Genomic DNA, 25,023 nt, shown 5'->3' on the forward strand with positions numbered 1-25,023 from the left:
GACTTTGATTTGTATACAAATAAGTTTTAATTATGTGTAATAATTTTTTTTAATACATTTTAAACACTCAGATTCAAATCTATGGCGGCACGGTGGCTCGGTGGGTAGCACTGTCACTTCACAGCAAGAAGATCTTGGGTTCGATCCCCAGGCGTGGCGGTCCGGGTCCTTTCTGTGCAGAGTTTGCATGTTCTCCCTGTGTCTGTGTGGGTTTCCTCCGGGAGCTCCGGTTTCCTCCCACAGTCCAAAAACATGCAGTCAGGTTAATTGGAGACACTGAATTGCCCTATAGGAGAATGGGTGTGTGTGTGTATGTGTCTGCACTGGTGCCCTGTCCAGGGTGTTACTGTGTGCCTTGCGCCCATTGAAAAGCTGGGATAGGCTCCAGCACCCCCCGTGACCCTAACTGGATAAGCGGTTAAGACAGTGAGTGAGTGAGAGTGAGATTCAAACCTAGATGTATCTTTCAATTAAATGTAAACCCCCTCATTTTAAATAGATATATTTCAAGGATCCCTTGTAAAACAAATTGTGATTGTATGGATTTTGTTTCCAATTAATTAATGACCCTACAAATTTACATTAACTGTGGTTGCAGAATTTCAGAGGCAAGTACATAACAAATAAAAACACCCATTTTAAATCAATCTAACTAATTTGTACACCCATAACAATGGACAAACATAATATATAAAAAAAATTCTAGTATTTTTTTCATGTACCACTGCAAAAAAAAAAAAAAAGGCTACAACTGAGTTAAATTTCAGTCTGGTTATTAAGAAACATACTGATCATCGAACAGATATTAAAGGTGCAAGTGCTGACCTCTAGTGGTCAAACCTGACTGCGTAAAGTTACTGTATAAAGAAGCCTGCTGGCCAGGTATGTAGTGCAGTAAAAGTGTGAGATTAAACACCAATACTTGAAATCAGAACACAGAAAAAACCCAATCAGGTTAGGAACACCATATTATGCCTTAATATACACCGATCAGCCATAATATTAAAACCACCTCCTTGTTTCTACACTCACTGTCCATGTTATCAGCTCCACTTACCATATAGAAGCACTTTGTAGGTCTACAATTACTGACTGTAGTCCATCTGTTTCTCTGCATGCTTTGTTAGCCCCCTTTCATGCTGTTCTTCAATGGTCAGGACTCTCACAGGACCACTACAGAGCAGGTATTATTTGGGTGGTGGATCATTATAAGTAATGCAGTGACACTGACATGGTGGTGGTGTGTTAGTGTGTGTTGTGCTGGTGTGAGTGGAGAAGACACAGCAGCGCTGCTGGAGTTTTTAAACACCTCACTGTCACTGCTGGACTGAGAATAGTCCACCAACCAAAAACATCCAGCCAACAGCACTCCATGGGCAGTGTTCTGTGACCACTGATGAAGTTCTAGAAGATGACCAACTCAAAAAGCAGCAATAGATGAGCGATCGTCTCTGACTTTACATCTACAAGGTGGACCAACTAGGTAGGAGTGTCTAATAGAGTGGACAGTGAGTGGACACTGTGTTTAAAAACAACACACACTAACACACCACCTGATCCACCACCTAAATAATACCTGCTCTGTAGTGGTCCTGACCATTGAAGAACTGGGTGAAAGCAGGCTAAAAAGATATGTAGAGAAACAGACTACAGTCAGTAATTGTAGAACTACAAAGTGCGTCTATATGGTAAGTGGAGCTGATAAAATGGACAGTGAGTGTAGAAACAAGGAGGTGGTTTAATGTTATGGCTGATCAGTGTACAACAGGCCAAGACTACAGCAGTTCAGTGAACCTGATGTGGGATGTGGAAAACACAACATGGTGTATTTTTAAAGCCTTTAGTTTAGAGAAACTTCTGCAGGAGCCGTGTGCTTGCTGTTGGAGGATAGTAGACCGGCACAGATTCATCACAAACCATAAAGCCTGTGTTGTTCTGAAGCTCCTCCATTCTCTTCTCACAGTCTATCAGCTGAAACTGCTTGTCAAAACAGACCTCTATCTGGCCCATGGTCTGAACCTCAGCCTCCTACAAATCACACATCAACAATACAACATATATTTAAATATGAAACCTTAACATGTGGTCAATTCTGCTCTGGATTTATTTATTCTTACCTTGTCATGAGAGATGCACTGGATTTTTGGCTTGACTCCATAGGCATTGACTATACTCTGTTCCACATCTGCGAACTAAGTAAAAGATCAGCAGTTGCATTACGTCATGTGAATAAGAACCTGTGATGAATGTGGTAACATGATTGGGAAGCTGAACCAACAGAAACAGTGTGGTCATCTGTGAATCAGGAACAATGAGTCCCAGTTTCTTTACACGCTAGACTAGTTTTATGGTAATATTACATACGTAGTTGTTTCCTTAAACTGATGAGGATGCAAAAAAACCTGCACACAGTGCTAGCAAGTTACCAGGTCTCAGACACACTAATTATAGACACCAAAATGCAGTTTGATACATGTAAAATCCCAAAATTATCACATCTGCTCACATTTAGATTGCATGTGACTCATTTATAGGTTTACTGGTGTTAGTGTTCTGAGATGACAAATCTGCAGGGTGTACATAAAGCCACCTAAACAATTAAATATATAACGATAATGATATAATGATATTAAAAATATCATTTAAAATTGTGACACAGCTCTTCTAATTTTTTGTTAGAGATTGACTGACCACAGCTGGTAATTTCTGTGTCCACAGAAACAGAGTTGTGTTTGACTTATTCCATTATAAGGAGGCAAAAGTACTCCAACAGAAAAGTCTAGACAGTTCTGTACAGTTCACAGAAAGCTAATCATACATTTTCAAAAGGCGTCCAAAGTCAAGCAAGCTTTTCATAACCACGGTTTGCTGATGCGTATCCTTTTTATGAGCCAGCATGTCACATTTTTACAAAACCTCAAAATAAACAAACACAAAGAAGTATGTTTTACATTCATTTAGTTGCAAAAAAATTTAAATCCTAAGACTGACATATACTATATGGCCAGAAGTATGTGGACACCCCTCCTAATTATTGAGCTCAAGTCACATTGTTTCAGTCACATTCATTGCTATTAGGTGTATACAATATTAAGAGGAAATGTATTTTATGGTTTAACTTTGTGTCTGCTTTCAAATGACAAGATACACTAAGTCTAACTAAACAACTTTTTAATTATTTGATCTTTTAGCCTGTAAAAACATTTAATTCAAGTTATAGGTATAAATGGAAAGCTGGCTAGCAGTATGCTTTGTGGAACTAGTTGTACAAGAGAGTCAAGTGATCAATATATCACTTGCTGGAGCCTATCCCAGCTTTTCAATGGGCGCAAGGCACACAGTAACACCCTGGACGGGGCACCAGTCCTTCGCAGGGCAGACACACATACACACACCCATTCACCTATAGGGCAATTCAGTGTCTCCAGTTAACCCGACTGAATGTTTTTGAACTGTGGGAGGAAACCGGAGTTTCCGGAGGAAACCCACGCAGACACGGGGAGAACATGCAAACTCCGTACAGAAAAAACCCGGACCACCCCGCCTGAGGATCGAACCCAGGACCTTCTTGCAGTCCAGCAAACTGTCTAGCTGAATGTATAGTTCAAAAATCCATATTCTATTGTATTGCTACTCAGTCAGAAAGTTCTAAACAAATACTAACACGCTAAATACTGTGCTGATAAATTAATCCAAACAGTTCACCTGACAATAAAATTAAAAGTGCAATAGCAGATCGTAGATTTCATTTTGGTATTACATTTTTTGCAGTGGCAAAATTTTTTTAAAAGATGCCAGCAGCTGTTTAGGCAGCGGAATGAAGGGCCTTTGGGGGAGTGTTTTTAACATGATTGATCTTTTTTTCTATCAATATGACATAAATTATTTTGTTTTCCTTTTAATGCTTAACACTTTTAAAGATCCATTAATTTTTTCCATTAAAACTTTTATGGCTTGAGGGCAAGTACTTTTTTTAAGGGAAATGACTGATTTACCCTAGAGCTTCACATAATAAAAAAAACTGACAACCTTGAAAGTAGAGTTGCAAAAAATCTTTAAGCTAAATGGACTGTCTGGGAAAATGAGCAAAAATACTTGAGTTTAAAAAATGCAAAGTACTTGTTGCATTTCAGGTTTAGCCTTATATATTTAAAAAGTTTATTAGCAAAGAAGGAAGCAGTTTTATTTTAATTACTATTACACCATATGAAGATCGTACACACCTTGTAGGGGTCTTCAGAAGGTAAGATGTTGCTCTTTTTCAGCACACTAAAACAAAAGAAAAAAAAAAACAACAGAAGAATGAATAGAGCCTAATGACTTTCTCTTAGTGTTTCATAAGCAGTGACTAATATTCAAAGTGTGACACAAACCACTAAATGTCCACATCAACAGTTCTTGACACATCAGAAATGCTTACAAGATGATTTCACAAGAGATGTTACATGTGCACAACATTCATAACAGGTAATGTCACGCACAATGCATGTAAGTGTAAGTGGTTTAATTTTTTTAAACTTTAAAGCTTGTAACAGAAAAAAAGCTCATTTGAGAACAATGTAATACATTTTAGTCATGAAGACTTTTCTTCCCAATCCTGGTCATAAGTTAGGTTTATATGGTGCTTTGCATCTATTAAAACATAATACAATCATAATACAACATTAATACAGAATGAAAGTTAAATACCATGTACTTTAATAATACAAAGGCTCACCCACCCATCAAGGTCCAGCTTATGGTAGAGCTCCAGAGCTTTGCTGAAGTATTTGTGCTGAGAATTTAAAACTTCTGCTTTGGCAGCACATGTCCCATGCTTGAGCCATTCATGCTTCCTGAAAACCCAAAGACAAAGTCCAATAATGTTTCATTGTTGTGTTCCCTAGAAACTAATGTAAACAAGTCACAATGATATAGTTCATCCTTACCAGAATATTGTACTATTAGGTTTAAGAAGATCTGGCCAGTATGTTTTCATTTCTGGCATCAGGTCCTGTCAAAAAATATATTGTTTTATTAAATACGTTTTAACCTGCCAAGGTACAATTACACTATGCCCCCTTAATCAACCCTGGCAACCACATATCACATACTAACCTACCTCAATCAGACTTGCGTTAAAGTGCCAGGATGAGTTGCACTCATTCCCAGAGTCAGGCCTGTGCACAGGGAAACAAACTGTTTAGAAATCGTTAGACATGTGTATTTTTTTCTATTTATTTATGCATTTTCTCCCATTTAGTGTAGTCAATTTGTCTTCTGCTGCTGGGGATCCCTGATTGCATTCGAGGAGGGTATATTTACTGCTCACACCTCCTCTGACCTGTGCACAGTCCTTAGCGGACCCCTTATTTTCGCCCATGCACTCTATCTGCTAATCAGGATCCTTGCACAGCAGTTGAAGACCCCACCCACATAGTCTGGTCAACCCGCCCTAGCAGACACGGTGGCCAATTAAGAGTCTGCTGCAGGCACTGGCAATTATGCCCGCTAGATGGTGCCCAGCCGACCGGTGACAACACCGACTTTCGAACCAAGGAGTTCAGAATCTCAGCGCTGGTGTGCTAGCGGACTATCCCGAAATGTGTATTTTTAAAATCAAATCAGAGAACAACAAGCTTACCATAATCCATGCAGGGCCCAATAACTTATGTTTGAATGGCACTTTTCCATCTACAAACACAGAAGCACAGAAGGTTAAGCCATACATTACATATGACAAAATGACAAATGAATAAACAATAAATAGCTTATGCTGGCTGCTACACTGATTTAGCATGCTACAGATACAATCACATCAATCCTGCTCCCGCCTCTCTTTCCCCCCAATAACTGGTGTAGAAAGAGGAAGGCAAAAGCTCTGTTATTACACAGCCTTTTTTGATATTGAAAAACTTTTTATATCAATATCAAAAACTTTTTTGATAGTGAGAAAGTCATGCTGCTGTGATAAATATAACCGCATAGGCTCAAGAGTACTGCAGAAAACCACTGTCTTCATGCTGCAAGCAGCACGATCAAGACATGCAACCACAAGCTGATTTACACAAAGAGAAAGCCAAACATCACTTTCTTTAGACCTGAGCTCATCTCATGTGAACCAAAAGACAGTAGAACTGTGTACTGTGAGCAGATGAGTTCAGGTTTCATCTCGTTCTTAAAAAAATAATGAAGTTCTCCATACCAAAGACGAAAAGAACTGTCTATAATGTTATCAGTAAGGGTATAAAAGCCAACATTTATCACGGTATGAGAGGATGCATCAGTGCCCACGACATAGCTGACTTGCATATTTTGAAAGGTTCCATTAATGCAGAGGTGTATGTTGGGATTTGAGAGAGACACATTCGTCCATCAAGGCAACGGCATTTCCCAGGAAGTCCATCATTAATAAGAAGTCTCATTAATAAGAAAGGTGGTGGAACCTTGAGTGTGTTGAAGGGAATTTTAAATGTGTTTATATTTATAAACTTCAATGAAGTTGATCTGTGAAAATGAAAACATTTTTTTTTACTTTTATTAGCTGAATAAAAAATAACTGAGATTTACTGCATTTTACTAAACTTGTCATGTTTGTTTGTTTGTTACACTTTTGGTTACATTCATGACAGGAAACGGTAGTTACTCGTTACACAAGTTTCATGACTTCTCAAGGTTATATCAAACACAGTCATGGACAATGTCTCCAATTCACCTCACTTGCATGTCTTTGGACTGTGGGAGGAAACCGGAGCTCCCGGAGGAAACCCGCAAAGACACGGGGAGAACATGCAAACTCCACACAGAAAGGACCCGGACCACCACACCTGGGGATCGAACCCAGGACCTTCTTGCTGTGAGGGGACAGTGCTTTCTCACTGATGTATGAAGCACAGAAGGTTAAGCCATACATTACATATGACAAAATGACAAATGAATAAACATGCATGCTTTAGACACAATCACATCAATCCTGCTCTTGCTGCTCCTCCTTCCCCCCAAATAATTGGTTTAGGAAGAGGAAAGCAAAAGCTGTTATTACACAGCCTTTTTTTATATTGAAAAACTTTACAAATATCATGTATGCATATATACATGTACAGTACAATAAACTTCTTTTTTTGACTTGTCTTTTTAGACCTTTCAAACAAGCTGGGGTCAGAGCACAGCATTAGCCATTGTATAGCACCCCTGAAGCCAAGAGTCAAAGCTGGGATTCAAACCCAAAATCTTCTGATTAATAGCCCAAAGCTCTACTTACTAGGTTACCACTGTCAAGTTCACTTTTTACATGAGAAATGTATGTATTTCATGAATAAATAAATTAATGATATAAAATGTAATTTGTGCTTTCTTGTGTATTCTTTTTAGTGCAACAATTATGTTTACTATGCAGTCAGCACTTGATCAGTATGCACTGATTCCCACAGGCCTAAGATAAATGTAAGGAGTTTTGGTGATACTAGAATTGGGGCTATAAAATAAACTACACCTATATATTTTTTATAAATAGCTGGGGGCTGCCCAAAAATAACATATGTGCAGGAAGTCATGATTGTGCAAAACAACAGTTCCTGTAAGAGCAATACAGAAAACAAGAAATACAAAGAACAGAGCAAGTCATTTCAAAATTGCTACACAAAACTGGATAAACTAGATCACATATCTGTGGATGACTGAGCAGACTGACTGACTGACAGATAGCAGCAAGAGAGTAGAGCAGCATAAAGATATTATAGAAAATAAATTGCTGATAGATGATAGATAAAATGTACTGTTTCTTACACTGCAAAAGGTTGGTGGCCAGTGGTGAGTCAAGATGAGTTTGGTCCATTCCTTCCTAAAAATTCAAGTGTTTAATAGTGTTATTGTTATGTACATAACTACATTCAATATAAGACAGTAGATGTTACAACCACAAGGAAAAGAGTTTTTCAACAAGCTTTTACAACACAAGTTTACAACACAAATAACAGGAAATAAAGTAACCGAGAGCTAATGGCAGTTACAAGACTGGTTAAGGACATGTACACTGTATGGCCAAATGTGTGTGGACACATTTCCTAAGTATTGAGTTAAGCTGTCTTAGTCTCATCCATTAATAACATGTGTTATCTAAAATAAATTATACACTTCTAATAACTTTGTAGCAACATTGTGGAAAAAGGTCCTTTCCTGGTTGTCCTGTTTTTTTGTATGACTGTATTTCTCTGCACAAAACAAGGTCTAAAAAGACATGGTTCCATTAGTTCAGTGGAAAGGAACTCTAAATGCCTTTGGTATGAACTGGTACATCAATTGTAATAAAAATCTTGTGGAGGGAGAGGGGATGGGACGGGGTCAAACTCTATATTAATGCTGATAATTTTAAATGACACTTCTAACAAGCTCATGGTATGGCGTCCACATACTTTTGAACAGATAATGCACGCAATGACAGTGTTGGGATTTCAGTCATTTCAATAATAACAAAAGATGAGCCTCATGAAGAGTTTTGTGGTCAGATGAAACAAAGTTTTGTCAAAGTTTCAGTTACGTCATCATAATGACCAGAAGTATATTTGGAGTGGGTGAGCAATTGCAACCCAACAACACCGAACATACCGTAAAGCATTTTGGTGATAGTATTATGCTCTGGAACTGTGTTGCCATAAGCAAAAGTAGTGCAATACAAAACAAATAAAAGAAGAAAGATTCCCTTACAGTTCTTATATCTTTTAGCTACATACATAAAACAAGTCCAGTGATGAGCCAGTTCAGTGATGGATCACTGTCTTGGAGAACTGGGTATGAACCTCACCGCTGGTCTTTGGCATGTTTTTTTTCTGTGTTTCATGTCTCTAATTTCCTTCCACCTGTCAAAAACATGCAAGTAATCTAAAATGGCACTAGGTGTAAATGGACCAACCAAACTTTGTTTAAGATACAGCAGGTTTTAATGATGAGTGAAAAGCTGAATTACATCACAGCCATCTAAAAGTTAAAAAGGGCTAGTTACTGTCTAATATAAATAGTAATTTAAATAAAACCACCATTGTACTGTATAGCAGGGAGATGCAGCACCATAGAACCAATGGATCAATTTCAAATTTACCAATTTACCTGTTTACAAGTGAGAATTAAGAAGAAACCCATGTAGACACATAGAAAACTGCCTAAAAACTATAGAGACATAAAAAACTGCTTTTCCGACTGTCACAAGCGGTGAAGGTCAATCTCTGTGTTTTCCACGAACTAGCTGTGCAGCAACCAAACACCACCTTTGGTGAATCCTCCTTTGATACCCAGTCATAATTCCATCACCTGTTAACAATTAACTTGCTTTTTTGGAATGCTGTAATTTCAATTTTTTATAACCATTTTGGAGTGTGTTGCAGGTATTAATTTCTAAATGTTTCTATTTACAAAAACAATGTAAAGTTGATAAGTGAAAACATTGAAAATCTTTTCTTTCTAAATTTGTCAGATAAAGATTCAGGAGAATGAACAAATCACAGATTTTTTTTTTCTACTGCATTTTACACAATGTCCCAACATTTTTCGGAAATGGGGATTTCATATATACACATATACACACACTGATTAGCCCCAACAATAAAACCACCCATATAATATGCTGGAAAAACTTTGACCCATTGAGACATGAAAAGAAGAAAACATCTATTCCTTCAAATTCTGTCTGTCGTGACCTGGACCGCCCTATAGTGCATTCTTGTGCTCTGCCTTCCGCACAAATATGACAATAACTTGCCTGGCATCCATGTGATCCGTGCATGCCAACTGTAGGCGCTTTCAATAGTATTTAGCATGGGCACTTTGAACTACAAATACCCAGCCCCATACACAGAAGGGTTTGATGCATTGAGTGTTGTGACACATTTACCTCATCACCAGTATGAAAATGTTCTACAATTTGAAACACTGTAGTTCTTTTATTGGTTCATAGTCCTCTGGAGTCTTGACTGCTAAACAACCTGCCGACAGTTTGTGGCATGTCCCACCTCTGACCCATAGTTGGTGTACTCACCAAGGCTGCCTGACTGGTCACATGCACAAAGGCAAAACAGATACTGCCATTCACAAAAATAAAATAAAATAATAAAAATTTAATAATCAAACATTTAGTAGCCAATATCAAGTTTAATAAACTCAATAATAACACATATCAACAACAAAACAATAGTAAAGAACTATCCCCACCACACACAAATTGAAAGAGAAAGAGGTATACTGTGGTATAACATGTCCACAACCAGTAATTATGCTCACTGCATATATAAAGTTACAAAACAGTAGTACAATAAAACATAAACACAAATAAACAGTATCAATCAATTTTAGTATAATGGATAATGGCTGTAAAACTTATCAACTTCGCTCAGTTATCCAAGTCCCATCATAATCAGGTCCTTCATGACTAAGAAGCTGCTGAAACATGGTTGAAACTGTCCACAGTCTAGCAAGCATTACAGTGCCATTAACTTAGATGCTACTGTGCAACTGCAACTAAAAAGCCTCATCTTCAAAAAGACACCTTAAAGCTCGAAGAAAGTCAGTTGTTCATCGTATGAACAAAGACGAAGCAGGAACAGCCTTGAAGCACACGGTGACTGTGGACAGTTCTAACCATGTTTCAGCAGCTTCTAATAACAGCAGATGTTTTCATTTGGTGGACTGGATTACATTTGATCATTCAGAGCTTTTCCCCTAGCAAAAGGTGACAGTTTGGGTTTTCTTTATGACTGGCACAAAGAAGACAACAATTGAAAATTCCTACAGGGGATTAAAATGATCATGTTACAAGGTTAATTTACTTGATAATTACATTGTAGAGCTTAACAAAGCAATTTTAACACTGTAAAAGTAATTGTTTGTATGTATAATTTGATTAGGCATATTTTTTAGTTATAAAATTAATAAAAAGATTACATTAATAATTTTTTTGGACTTTGATTTGTATACAAATAAGTTTTAATTATGTGTAATAATTTTTTTTAATACATTTTAAACACTCAGATTCAAATCTATGGCGGCACGGTGGCTCGGTGGGTAGCACTGTCACTTCACAGCAAGAAGATCTTGGGTTCGATCCCCAGGCGTGGCGGTCCGGGTCCTTTCTGTGCAGAGTTTGCATGTTCTCCCTGTGTCTGTGTGGGTTTCCTCCGGGAGCTCCGGTTTCCTCCCACAGTCCAAAAACATGCAGTCAGGTTAATTGGAGACACTGAATTGCCCTATAGGAGAATGGGTGTGTGTGTGTATGTGTCTGCACTGGTGCCCTGTCCAGGGTGTTACTGTGTGCCTTGCGCCCATTGAAAAGCTGGGATAGGCTCCAGCACCCCCCGTGACCCTAACTGGATAAGCGGTTAAGACAGTGAGTGAGTGAGAGTGAGATTCAAACCTAGATGTATCTTTCAATTAAATGTAAACCCCCTCATTTTAAATAGATATATTTCAAGGATCCCTTGTAAAACAAATTGTGATTGTATGGATTTTGTTTCCAATTAATTAATGACCCTACAAATTTACATTAACTGTGGTTGCAGAATTTCAGAGGCAAGTACATAACAAATAAAAACACCCATTTTAAATCAATCTAACTAATTTGTACACCCATAACAATGGACAAACATAATATATAAAAAAAATTCTAGTATTTTTTTCATGTACCACTGCAAAAAAAAAAAAAAAGGCTACAACTGAGTTAAATTTCAGTCTGGTTATTAAGAAACATACTGATCATCGAACAGATATTAAAGGTGCAAGTGCTGACCTCTAGTGGTCAAACCTGACTGCGTAAAGTTACTGTATAAAGAAGCCTGCTGGCCAGGTATGTAGTGCAGTAAAAGTGTGAGATTAAACACCAATACTTGAAATCAGAACACAGAAAAAACCCAATCAGGTTAGGAACACCATATTATGCCTTAATATACACCGATCAGCCATAATATTAAAACCACCTCCTTGTTTCTACACTCACTGTCCATGTTATCAGCTCCACTTACCATATAGAAGCACTTTGTAGGTCTACAATTACTGACTGTAGTCCATCTGTTTCTCTGCATGCTTTGTTAGCCCCCTTTCATGCTGTTCTTCAATGGTCAGGACTCTCACAGGACCACTACAGAGCAGGTATTATTTGGGTGGTGGATCATTATAAGTAATGCAGTGACACTGACATGGTGGTGGTGTGTTAGTGTGTGTTGTGCTGGTGTGAGTGGAGAAGACACAGCAGCGCTGCTGGAGTTTTTAAACACCTCACTGTCACTGCTGGACTGAGAATAGTCCACCAACCAAAAACATCCAGCCAACAGCACTCCATGGGCAGTGTTCTGTGACCACTGATGAAGTTCTAGAAGATGACCAACTCAAAAAGCAGCAATAGATGAGCGATCGTCTCTGACTTTACATCTACAAGGTGGACCAACTAGGTAGGAGTGTCTAATAGAGTGGACAGTGAGTGGACACTGTGTTTAAAAACAACACACACTAACACACCACCTGATCCACCACCTAAATAATACCTGCTCTGTAGTGGTCCTGACCATTGAAGAACTGGGTGAAAGCAGGCTAAAAAGATATGTAGAGAAACAGACTACAGTCAGTAATTGTAGAACTACAAAGTGCGTCTATATGGTAAGTGGAGCTGATAAAATGGACAGTGAGTGTAGAAACAAGGAGGTGGTTTAATGTTATGGCTGATCAGTGTACAACAGGCCAAGACTACAGCAGTTCAGTGAACCTGATGTGGGATGTGGAAAACACAACATGGTGTATTTTTAAAGCCTTTAGTTTAGAGAAACTTCTGCAGGAGCCGTGTGCTTGCTGTTGGAGGATAGTAGACCGGCACAGATTCATCACAAACCATAAAGCCTGTGTTGTTCTGAAGCTCCTCCATTCTCTTCTCACAGTCTATCAGCTGAAACTGCTTGTCAAAACAGACCTCTATCTGGCCCATGGTCTGAACCTCAGCCTCCTACAAATCACACATCAACAATACAACATATATTTAAATATGAAACCTTAACATGTGGTCAATTCTGCTCTGGATTTATTTATTCTTACCTTGTCATGAGAGATGCACTGGATTTTTGGCTTGACTCCATAGGCATTGACTATACTCTGTTCCACATCTGCGAACTAAGTAAAAGATCAGCAGTTGCATTACGTCATGTGAATAAGAACCTGTGATGAATGTGGTAACATGATTGGGAAGCTGAACCAACAGAAACAGTGTGGTCATCTGTGAATCAGGAACAATGAGTCCCAGTTTCTTTACACGCTAGACTAGTTTTATGGTAATATTACATACGTAGTTGTTTCCTTAAACTGATGAGGATGCAAAAAAACCTGCACACAGTGCTAGCAAGTTACCAGGTCTCAGACACACTAATTATAGACACCAAAATGCAGTTTGATACATGTAAAATCCCAAAATTATCACATCTGCTCACATTTAGATTGCATGTGACTCATTTATAGGTTTACTGGTGTTAGTGTTCTGAGATGACAAATCTGCAGGGTGTACATAAAGCCACCTAAACAATTAAATATATAACGATAATGATATAATGATATTAAAAATATCATTTAAAATTGTGACACAGCTCTTCTAATTTTTTGTTAGAGATTGACTGACCACAGCTGGTAATTTCTGTGTCCACAGAAACAGAGTTGTGTTTGACTTATTCCATTATAAGGAGGCAAAAGTACTCCAACAGAAAAGTCTAGACAGTTCTGTACAGTTCACAGAAAGCTAATCATACATTTTCAAAAGGCGTCCAAAGTCAAGCAAGCTTTTCATAACCACGGTTTGCTGATGCGTATCCTTTTTATGAGCCAGCATGTCACATTTTTACAAAACCTCAAAATAAACAAACACAAAGAAGTATGTTTTACATTCATTTAGTTGCAAAAAAATTTAAATCCTAAGACTGACATATACTATATGGCCAGAAGTATGTGGACACCCCTCCTAATTATTGAGCTCAAGTCACATTGTTTCAGTCACATTCATTGCTATTAGGTGTATACAATATTAAGAGGAAATGTATTTTATGGTTTAACTTTGTGTCTGCTTTCAAATGACAAGATACACTAAGTCTAACTAAACAACTTTTTAATTATTTGATCTTTTAGCCTGTAAAAACATTTAATTCAAGTTATAGGTATAAATGGAAAGCTGGCTAGCAGTATGCTTTGTGGAACTAGTTGTACAAGAGAGTCAAGTGATCAATATATCACTTGCTGGAGCCTATCCCAGCTTTTCAATGGGCGCAAGGCACACAGTAACACCCTGGACGGGGCACCAGTCCTTCGCAGGGCAGACACACATACACACACCCATTCACCTATAGGGCAATTCAGTGTCTCCAGTTAACCCGACTGAATGTTTTTGAACTGTGGGAGGAAACCGGAGTTTCCGGAGGAAACCCACGCAGACACGGGGAGAACATGCAAACTCCGTACAGAAAAAACCCGGACCACCCCGCCTGAGGATCGAACCCAGGACCTTCTTGCAGTCCAGCAAACTGTCTAGCTGAATGTATAGTTCAAAAATCCATATTCTATTGTATTGCTACTCAGTCAGAAAGTTCTAAACAAATACTAACACGCTAAATACTGTGCTGATAAATTAATCCAAACAGTTCACCTGACAATAAAATTAAAAGTGCAATAGCAGATCGTAGATTTCATTTTGGTATTACATTTTTTGCAGTGGCAAAATTTTTTTAAAAGATGCCAGCAGCTGTTTAGGCAGCGGAATGAAGGGCCTTTGGGGGAGTGTTTTTAACATGATTGATCTTTTTTTCTATCAATATGACATAAATTATTTTGTTTTCCTTTTAATGCTTAACACTTTTAAAGATCCATTAATTTTTTCCATTAAAACTTTTATGGCTTGAGGGCAAGTACTTTTTTTAAGGGAAATGACTGATTTACCCTAGAGCTTCACATAATAAAAAAAACTGACAACCTTGAAAGTAGAGTTGCAAAAAATCTTTAAGCTAAATGGACTGTCTGGGAAAATGAGCAAAAATACTTGAGTTTAAAAAATGCAAAGTACTTGTTGCATTTCAGGTTTAGCCTTATATATTTAAAAAGTTTATTAGCAAAGAAGGAAGCAGTTTTATTTTAATTACTATTACACCATATGAAGATCGTACACACCTTGTAGGGGTCTTCAGAAGGTAAGATGTTGCTCTTTTTCAGCACACTAAAACAAAAGAAAAAAAAAAACAACAGAAGAATGAATAGAGCCTAATGACTTTCTCTTAGTGTTTCATAAGCAGTGACTAATATTCAAAGTGTGACACAAACCACTAAATGTCCACATCAACAGTTCTTGACACATCAGAAATGCTTACAAGATGATTTCACAAGAGATGTTACATGTGCACAACATTCATAACAGGTAATGTCACGCACAATGCATGTAAGTGTAAGTGGTTTAATTTTTTTAAACTTTAAAGCTTGTAACAGAAAAAAAGCTCATTTGAGAACAATGTAATACATTTTAGTCATGAAGACTTTTCTTCCCAATCCTGGTCATAAGTTAGGTTTATATGGTGCTTTGCATCTATTAAAACATAATACAATCATAATACAACATTAATACAGAATGAAAGTTAAATACCATGTACTTTAATAATACAAAGGCTCACCCACCCATCAAGGTCCAGCTTATGGTAGAGCTCCAGAGCTTTGCTGAAGTATTTGTGCTGAGAATTTAAAACTTCTGCTTTGGCAGCACATGTCCCATGCTTGAGCCATTCATGCTTCCTGAAAACCCAAAGACAAAGTCCAATAATGTTTCATTGTTGTGTTCCCTAGAAACTAATGTAAACAAGTCACAATGATATAGTTCATCCTTACCAGAATATTGTACTATTAGGTTTAAGAAGATCTGGCCAGTATGTTTTCATTTCTGGCATCAGGTCCTGTCAAAAAATATATTGTTTTATTAAATACGTTTTAACCTGCCAAGGTACAATTACACTATGCCCCCTTAATCAACCCTGGCAACCACATATCACATACTAACCTACCTCAATCAGACTTGCGTTAAAGTGCCAGGATGAGTTGCACTCATTCCCAGAGTCAGGCCTGTGCACAGGGAAACAAACTGTTTAGAAATCGTTAGACATGTGTATTTTTTTCTATTTATTTATGCATTTTCTCCCATTTAGTGTAGTCAATTTGTCTTCTGCTGCTGGGGATCCCTGATTGCATTCGAGGAGGGTATATTTACTGCTCACACCTCCTCTGACCTGTGCACAGTCCTTAGCGGACCCCTTATTTTCGCCCATGCACTCTATCTGCTAATCAGGATCCTTGCACAGCAGTTGAAGACCCCACCCACATAGTCTGGTCAACCCGCCCTAGCAGACACGGTGGCCAATTAAGAGTCTGCTGCAGGCACTGGCAATTATGCCCGCTAGATGGTGCCCAGCCGACCGGTGACAACACCGACTTTCGAACCAAGGAGTTCAGAATCTCAGCGCTGGTGTGCTAGCGGACTATCCCGAAATGTGTATTTTTAAAATCAAATCAGAGAACAACAAGCTTACCATAATCCATGCAGGGCCCAATAACTTATGTTTGAATGGCACTTTTCCATCTACAAACACAGAAGCACAGAAGGTTAAGCCATACATTACATATGACAAAATGACAAATGAATAAACAATAAATAGCTTATGCTGGCTGCTACACTGATTTAGCATGCTACAGATACAATCACATCAATCCTGCTCCCGCCTCTCTTTCCCCCCAATAACTGGTGTAGAAAGAGGAAGGCAAAAGCTCTGTTATTACACAGCCTTTTTTGATATTGAAAAACTTTTTATATCAATATCAAAAACTTTTTTGATAGTGAGAAAGTCATGCTGCTGTGATAAATATAACCGCATAGGCTCAAGAGTACTGCAGAAAACCACTGTCTTCATGCTGCAAGCAGCACGATCAAGACATGCAACCACAAGCTGATTTACACAAAGAGAAAGCCAAACATCACTTTCTTTAGACCTGAGCTCATCTCATGTGAACCAAAAGACAGTAGAACTGTGTACTGTGAGCAGATGAGTTCAGGTTTCATCTCGTTCTTAAAAAAATAATGAAGTTCTCCATACCAAAGACGAAAAGAACTGTCTATAATGTTATCAGTAAGGGTATAAAAGCCAACATTTATCACGGTATGAGAGGATGCATCAGTGCCCACGACATAGCTGACTTGCATATTTTGAAAGGTTCCATTAATGCAGAGGTGTATGTTGGGATTTGAGAGAGACACATTCGTCCATCAAGGCAACGGCATTTCCCAGGAAGTCCATCATTAATAAGAAGTCTCATTAATAAGAAAGGTGGTGGAACCTTGAGTGTGTTGAAGGGAATTTTAAATGTGTTTATATTTATAAACTTCAATGAAGTTGATCTGTGAAAATGAAAACATTTTTTTTTACTTTTATTAGCTGAATAAAAAATAACTGAGATTTACTGCATTTTACTAAACTTGTCATGTTTGTTTGTTTGTTACACTTTTGGTTACATTCATGACAGGAAACGGTAGTTACTCGTTACACAAGTTTCATGACTTCTCAAGGTTATATCAAACACAGTCATGGACAATGTCTCCAATTCACCTCACTTGCATGTCTTTGGACTGTGGGAGGAAACCGGAGCTCCCGGAGGAAACCCGCAAAGACACGGGGAGAACATGCAAACTCCACACAGAAAGGACCCGGACCACCACACCTGGGGATCGAACCCAGGACCTTCTTGCTGTGAGGGGACAGTGCTTTCTCACTGATGTATGAAGCACAGAAGGTTAAGCCATACATTACATATGACAAAATGACAAATGAATAAACATGCATGCTTTAGACACAATCACATCAATCCTGCTCTTGCTGCTCCTCCTTCCCCCCAAATAATTGGTTTAGGAAGAGGAAAGCAAAAGCTGTTATTACACAGCCTTTTTTTATATTGAAAAACTTTACAAATATCATGTATGCATATATACATGTACAGTACAATAAACTTCTTTTTTTGACTTGTCTTTTTAGACCTTTCAAACAAGCTGGGGTCAGAGCACAGCATTAGCCATTGTATAGCACCCCTGAAGCCAAGAGTCAAAGCTGGGATTCAAACCCAAAATCTTCTGATTAATAGCCCAAAGCTCTACTTACTAGGTTACCACTGTCAAGTTCACTTTTTACATGAGAAATGTATGTATTTCATGAATAAATAAATTAATGATATAAAATGTAATTTGTGCTTTCTTGTGTATTCTTTTTAGTGCAACAATTATGTTTACTATGCAGTCAGCACTTGATCAGTATGCACTGATTCCCACAGGCCTAAGATAAATGTAAGGAGTTTTGGTGATACTAGAATTGGGGCTATAAAATAAACTACACCTATATATTTTTTATAAATAGCTGGGGGCTGCCCAAAAATAACATATGTGCAGGAAGTCATGATTGTGCAAAACAACAGTTCCTGTAAGAGCAATACAGAAAACAAGAAATACAAAGAACAGAGCAAGTCATTTCAAAATTGCTACACAAAACTGGATAAACTAGATCACATATCTGTGGATGACTGAGCAGACTGACTGACTGACAGATAGCAGCAAGAGAGTAGAGCAGCATAAAGATATTATAGAAAATAAATTGCTGATAGATGATAGATAAAATGTACTGTTTCTTACACTGCAAAAGGTTGGTGGCCAGTGGTGAGTCAAGATGAGTTTGGTCCATTCCTTCCTAAAAATTCAAGTGTTTAATAGTGTTATTGTTATGTACATAACTACATTCAATATAAGACAGTAGATGTTACAACCACAAGGAAAAGAGTTTTTCAACAAGCTTTTACAACACAAGTTTACAACACAAATAACAGGAAATAAAGTAACCGAGAGCTAATGGCAGTTACAAGACTGGTTAAGGACATGTACACTGTATGGCCAAATGTGTGTGGACACATTTCCTAAGTATTGAGTTAAGCTGTCTTAGTCTCATCCATTAATAACATGTGTTATCTAAAATAAATTATACACTTCTAATAACTTTGTAGCAACATTGTGGAAAAAGGTCCTTTCCTGGTTGTCCTGTTTTTTTGTATGACTGTATTTCTCTGCACAAAACAAGGTCTAAAAAGACATGGTTCCATTAGTTCAGTGGAAAGGAACTCTAAATGCCTTTGGTATGAACTGGTACATCAATTGTAATAAAAATCTTGTGGAGGGAGAGGGGATGGGACGGGGTCAAACTCTATATTAATGCTGATAATTTTAAATGACACTTCTAACAAGCTCATGGTATGGCGTCCACATACTTTTGAACAGATAATGCACGCAATGACAGTGTTGGGATTTCAGTCATTTCAATAATAACAAAAGATGAGCCTCATGAAGAGTTTTGTGGTCAGATGAAACAAAGTTTTGTCAAAGTTTCAGTTACGTCATCATAATGACCAGAAGTATATTTGGAGTGGGTGAGCAATTGCAACCCAACAACACCGAACATACCGTAAAGCATTTTGGTGATAGTATTATGCTCTGGAACTGTGTTGCCATAAGCAAAAGTAGTGCAATACAAAACAAATAAAAGAAGAAAGATTCCCTTACAGTTCTTATATCTTGGACACAAGCAGAACAATGACACATAAATGACATTAAAACTGTTTTGGATAGGCTTAATTACGCTTAAATAAAGATTTTTAAGTCCTGACCTAATTCTATCAAGAGTATGACAATTGTAAAAACTAGAGATGCATGAGTACCGATACTAGTATCGGGTATTAGCCCGATACCGCGCTCATTAACTCGTACTCGTACTCGCAAACGAGTCTCCGATACTAAACATCCGATACCGTGTACCTAGTGCACGTTACTGCGTTAACGCAGGGATTTTTAACCTGTGGGGCGAGAGTGCCTGACAGGGGGGCGTGACATTACGAGATTTTTTTACTTCTAAAACTAAAGCAATTAATTTTTCACCCACGGGACACAGATTGAATTATTCTCACTGACCACGCTCACACGCACGTTTAATGTTATTTAGTTCCGTTTGAAAAGCAAACCTTCAAAATAGAGCTAACAGCGAAGATAACCGGTTACAAAAGCAGCGACCGCTGTTATAGGACGTGTGTGTGTCTTTAATACTCTGTTCACAGTGTCGATACAAGTGATTCAGGAGTCGACTCATTTTAAGCTTCTTTTCTCAGTCATCTCTCCGTTTTTACTGTTATAATGAATGTTGCGGTTGTAAATAAACACCAACTACTACAGAACATTTTGTGTGACTCGCTTACATTATAAAGCTCAGGCTTAATTATACTGGTTATTACCACAGAGCGGGAGCCGACTCAGAGTCGTTTACGATTTACCGAGGTGAACCACGAATGTATGTGCTGATAGAATCGGCTCAGATGGGATCGGACTGTATTATCCTTTTAAAGTAAATATTTCAATCAGCAGAATCGAATCGCATGTATGATGTGCACAACGTTAATTACCTGCGTTTATTAATGAAGTTAACGTTAGCTTGTCAGAAGCTTTCTCAATGATGGCTGTGCGGTGTTTTTTTTTTTACAATTAGTGATGGCAACCCAAGCAACTGTTCCACTGCACTATTTTACACTAAAAACTACACTATTCCATAATGCTCCAGATTGCATCATTCTAAATAGGTATAGGTATCGGTATCGGCGAGTACAAAAATACATGTACTTGTACTCGTACTCGGTTGGGAAAAAATGGTATCGATGCATCCCTAGTAAAAACTAAAAAATTTGGTTAAACTTGAATACTGCCAAGTAGAGGTCCCTCACTCACTGTCTTAACCGCTTATCCAATTAGGGTTGGGGGGGGGGGGGTTGCTTGAGCCTATCCCAGCCTTTTCAATGGGCGCAAGGCACACAGTAACACCCTGGACGGGGCGCCAGTCCATCGCAGGGCAGGTACACATACACACACACATACACACACCCATTCACCTGTAGGGCAATTCAGTGTCTCCAATTAACCTGACTGCATGTTTTTGGACTGTGAGAGGAAACTGGAGCTTCCGGAGGAAACCCACGCAGACACAGGGAGAACATGCAAACTCAGCGCAGAAAGGACCTGGATCGCCCCGCCTGGTGATCGAACCCAAGATCTTCTTGCTGTAAGGCAACAGTGCTACCCAAATAGAGGTCAACGATTCTCAAACATCTTTACACCAAGCCAACCTGTTAAACCCAAATTTAAGTAACATTTTTAAGGCCTTTTTTCCCTACAAGGTGAATATCTAAAGCATTTTTGTTACATGATAAACTGTAGCAGCAGATCTTTCCTTTTCCCTTGTAAAGTGCAAACTCTACTTAACTTTACTTTTTGCTCAGCCCATACTTTAAATGAAATATAAAAACCTCTCATGCATTCTAACAAATTGTTAAGGAATGTAAATAGATTTTAAATTATTATTACAAGGTTATAAGGGGAAACCAGATGGAGGTTCAAATACCACAGTTTGAGAAACACCAAAACAACTTACGTATTTAAGACACTGGCTGAGGACACAAACACAAATCCAAGACACAGGAATACAGCAAGCGATTTCATTCTTCTTTAAAAATGAGCCTTGGCTGTTTTAAGAAACAAAAACAGAGTCAGTGTGGTTCGTGTTAAAGCTAACAAAGAGAGCTACACAGTGAGCAGTGTTTAATATAACCAAAAAATCAAAAACAGAGCCAGCAATATGCATTACAACTTTAGTTTAAACATTCTATTTAAGTTAAAGAAATTCTCAAGCATTAAATACAGACACCCCACCCTGCAAAATCTCATTTCAGCGAGGTAGTATTGATACCCGGACCCCCGAACTTCTCCTCCAAACCGCTATATACATACATATCTAGACTTTGGTTTTCTGCTGAGAAGAACTGTGAAATACTTGAGCAGCCATCCATGCGCCTAGTCTACCTAATAAGTTGTGGTCCCTAAAAGACATAAAACCTTTATAAAGGGGCCAGTGGTAGCTCAGTGGTTAAGGTGCTGGACTAGTAAACAGAAGGTTCCCGGTTCAAGCCCCACCACCACCAAGTTGTCACTGTTGGGTCCTTGAGCAAGGCCCTTAACCCTCAATTGCTCATCGTGTTCAGCTCATTGTGTAAGTCGCTTTGGATAAAAGCGTCCGCTAAATGCTGAAAATGTAAGTAAATATATAAAGCATAAGATATGTCCTTATATTTGTCTTATGTAATTCTTTGTTTAGTAATTTTGTCTAATGTGTAAACGAAGTTGGAGCCAATACGCAGAAAATGTGACATTAAAATCTGTACTTAATAAGTAATATAATTTCAATGGAGTGGATAGAGCAGCGCCCCTACACCTAGCCAGCTAGTTTAACTAACTTAAGCAACGTTAATGAACCCTGTTAACCTTACCTCAACATGCCTTGTACAGTCATTTATGTATTTATTAGGATTGTGTTTTTTTACACACTCTGGTTAAATTCATGACAGAAACAGTAGTTACTTATTACACAAGATTCGAGCAGCACGGTGGCTAAGTGGGCAGCACTGTCGCCTCACAGCAAGAAGGTCCTGGGTTCAATCCCCAGGTGGGGCAGTCCGGGTCCTTACTGTATGGAGTTTGCATGTTCTCCCCGTGTCTGCTTGGGTTTACTCCGGTTTCCTACCACAGTGCGAAGACATGCAAGTGAGGTGAACTGGTGATACTAATTTGTCCACGACTGTGTTCAATATAACCTTGTGTGACCTGATGAACCTTGTGTGATGAGTAATTACCGTTCCTGTCATGAATGTAACCAAAGTGTAAAACCAAATAAACAAACAAACACAAGATTCAACAGTTCAAAAGTTTAATGTCAAACTCAGTCATGGACAATTTTATATCTCCAATTCACCTCACTTGCATGTCTCTGGACTGTGGGGGGAAACTGGAGCTCCCGGAGGAAACCCATGCAGACACGGGGAGAACATGCAAACTCCACACAGAAACCCCCCACCTGGGGATCGAACCCAGGATCTTGTTGCTGTGAGGCGACAGAAGTGACTTCTCTTTTTACAGTCGTTTAAAGAGAAGTCACTGTTGCAAACAGTGCAACAAGCAACACTGTCACTGTGTCCAACTCTATCAAACAAAGATACAGCGCTGCACGACTAAACGCCCTGTAAAGCCCCGCCCACAGAGTAACCTTATATGTGTACTAGGAACAAAGAGAGACCAATCAGGATGCTCATTTTGCCTCTCTCTCTCTCACGTGTGTGTTTTTCTCTCTAGTTTTCTCACTCTCTAGTTGTCTCCCTTTAAAAAATGATTTCCGGGATATTGTTATGATTTTCGGGCGTCAAGGGAGGCGATGTGTGCAATTACCAATAGTATCAGTAGTATATCTGTTTGCCGATAATATCTGCTGACATAAGGTTTTCACGATATATCAAGGCAGGGATGATACCAATAAAGCATTACAAATGTATTTGTTTATATTAACCGCTTATTCTAAAAGCAAAATGAAAAACCAATATTTTAGCCTGGTTGTCTAAGAAAACACTTTGTAATAAACCCGGGGTAGAAAGAGGGTTCTATTTTTATATGGACTTTTATATGTGATACCTTGATTGACTAAAAAACTAAAATGTAAGGAAAATGAACTATATAATGATTCTGATGAAATACTCAAATAGAATCACACAAATAGAATATAATTACAGAAACAATACCACTAGTAATATCATTTAATAACATTTCTACAATTAAAATCTATGTGTATATGTATGTAAACATCGGTCTACACAGGAACAGCTAAATCATTGTCTGATAGTGTACTAGTAGTCTGTACATAGGTCACATTTTGTAGAAAGAGCAAACGTTACTATTTACATTCACACACAAACACACACGTTTTAAAATCACACATACTGAATTATAACACTTTAATAGACAGATTAGTAGATTACAGCTTTCCTTACAAAGATAAAAGAAACTATTGAGGAGAATTCACATGCAGAAATAAATGATGAGTCGACAGAAATAATCGTTCGCGAATCGCTAACCGGTTGTTTTAAATCAATAAATATTGTTAAAAATGCGGGGTTAAGAGCAATGTAGTAACATTTAAACATTTGCTTAAAGGAGTACAATTGGAACTACATGAAAAGCACGGCGTTTATTTATAAACACACTTACCTGTTTTTCTCCACAGGAACAAAGTTACTTTTGTGTTGCGAGCATGTAAAAACGGCCTCCTCAACACTAAGATACAGCTAAGTATGAAGTATATCACTTCTCTTCAGAGCTCACTGTCCTGTCTTATACTTACCGTGTTTACAACCACTGTTAGCTACTGAGTCTGCGCACAGGGTTGCCAGATTGCATCCTTTCACTCTTGTTAACAATTTTCCACGCTAAATTTATGACTACCAACATTAGCTCATGCATTTTTATTTAAGTTTATTTGTTTTATTGGGATTTTAACGTCATGTTTTTCACTTTGGTTACATTCATGACAGGAACCGTAGTTACTCATTAGACAAGGTTATTCAGTTCACAAGGTTATACTGAGCACTGTCCTGGACAATTTTGGATATCCAATCCACCTCACTTGCATGTAGTTAGACTGGGAGGAAACCCACGCAGACATGGGGAGAACATGCAAACTCCACACAGAAAGGACCCAGACATCCCCACCTGGAAATCGAATACAGGACCACCCTTTATTTAAGTACATATACCCATAAAGTGATACTAATAATGCTAATGATATTATATAATGACATAATATAATGAAAAAGTATGGCTGCTGTCCAGGTCAGGGTCACGGCTGGTCTGGTTCCACCAGGAAACATTGGCAGCAAGGCAGGAATACCCTGGACAAGGTGCCAATCCATCACAGGCCTTCGGCCATTTACCCCCAACATTCATTTATTTACTCATAAGGATTTTAATGTTATGTTTTACACACTTTGGTTACATTCATGACAGTACAGGTAGTTACAGGTTACACAAGATTCATCAGTTCAAAAGTTTAATGTCAAACA

At 38.2% G+C, this 25,023-nt stretch overlaps 2 protein-coding genes across 2 annotated transcripts; both read right to left on the reverse strand.

Moving 5' to 3' along the window:
• Positions 1–1,732: 1,732 nt before the first annotated feature.
• Positions 1,733–7,816, reverse strand: LOC134314442 (ribonuclease T2-like). The gene is made up of 8 exons (XM_062995039.1): positions 7,765–7,816; positions 5,624–5,673; positions 5,102–5,159; positions 4,929–4,993; positions 4,722–4,835; positions 4,224–4,269; positions 2,118–2,192; positions 1,733–2,028 (listed from the first exon to the last, which is right to left on the reverse strand). Exons 2-8 carry the CDS (start codon positions 5,671–5,673, stop codon positions 1,846–1,848), a joined length of 591 nt encoding a protein of 196 aa, XP_062851109.1. The 5' UTR covers positions 7,765–7,816; the 3' UTR covers positions 1,733–1,845.
• Positions 7,817–12,656: 4,840 nt separating this feature from the next.
• On the reverse strand, positions 12,657–24,274 carry rnaset2 (ribonuclease T2). The gene is made up of 10 exons (XM_062995040.1): positions 24,173–24,274; positions 21,516–21,606; positions 18,689–18,743; positions 16,548–16,597; positions 16,026–16,083; positions 15,853–15,917; positions 15,646–15,759; positions 15,148–15,193; positions 13,042–13,116; positions 12,657–12,952 (listed from the first exon to the last, which is right to left on the reverse strand). Exons 2-10 carry the CDS (start codon positions 21,581–21,583, stop codon positions 12,770–12,772), a joined length of 714 nt encoding a protein of 237 aa, XP_062851110.1. The 5' UTR covers positions 21,584–21,606; positions 24,173–24,274; the 3' UTR covers positions 12,657–12,769.
• Positions 24,275–25,023: the final 749 nt, after the last annotated feature.

This window comes from Trichomycterus rosablanca, chromosome 5 (genome assembly GCF_030014385.1).
Source record: "Trichomycterus rosablanca isolate fTriRos1 chromosome 5, fTriRos1.hap1, whole genome shotgun sequence".
Taxonomy (NCBI): Eukaryota; Metazoa; Chordata; class Actinopteri; order Siluriformes; family Trichomycteridae; genus Trichomycterus; species Trichomycterus rosablanca.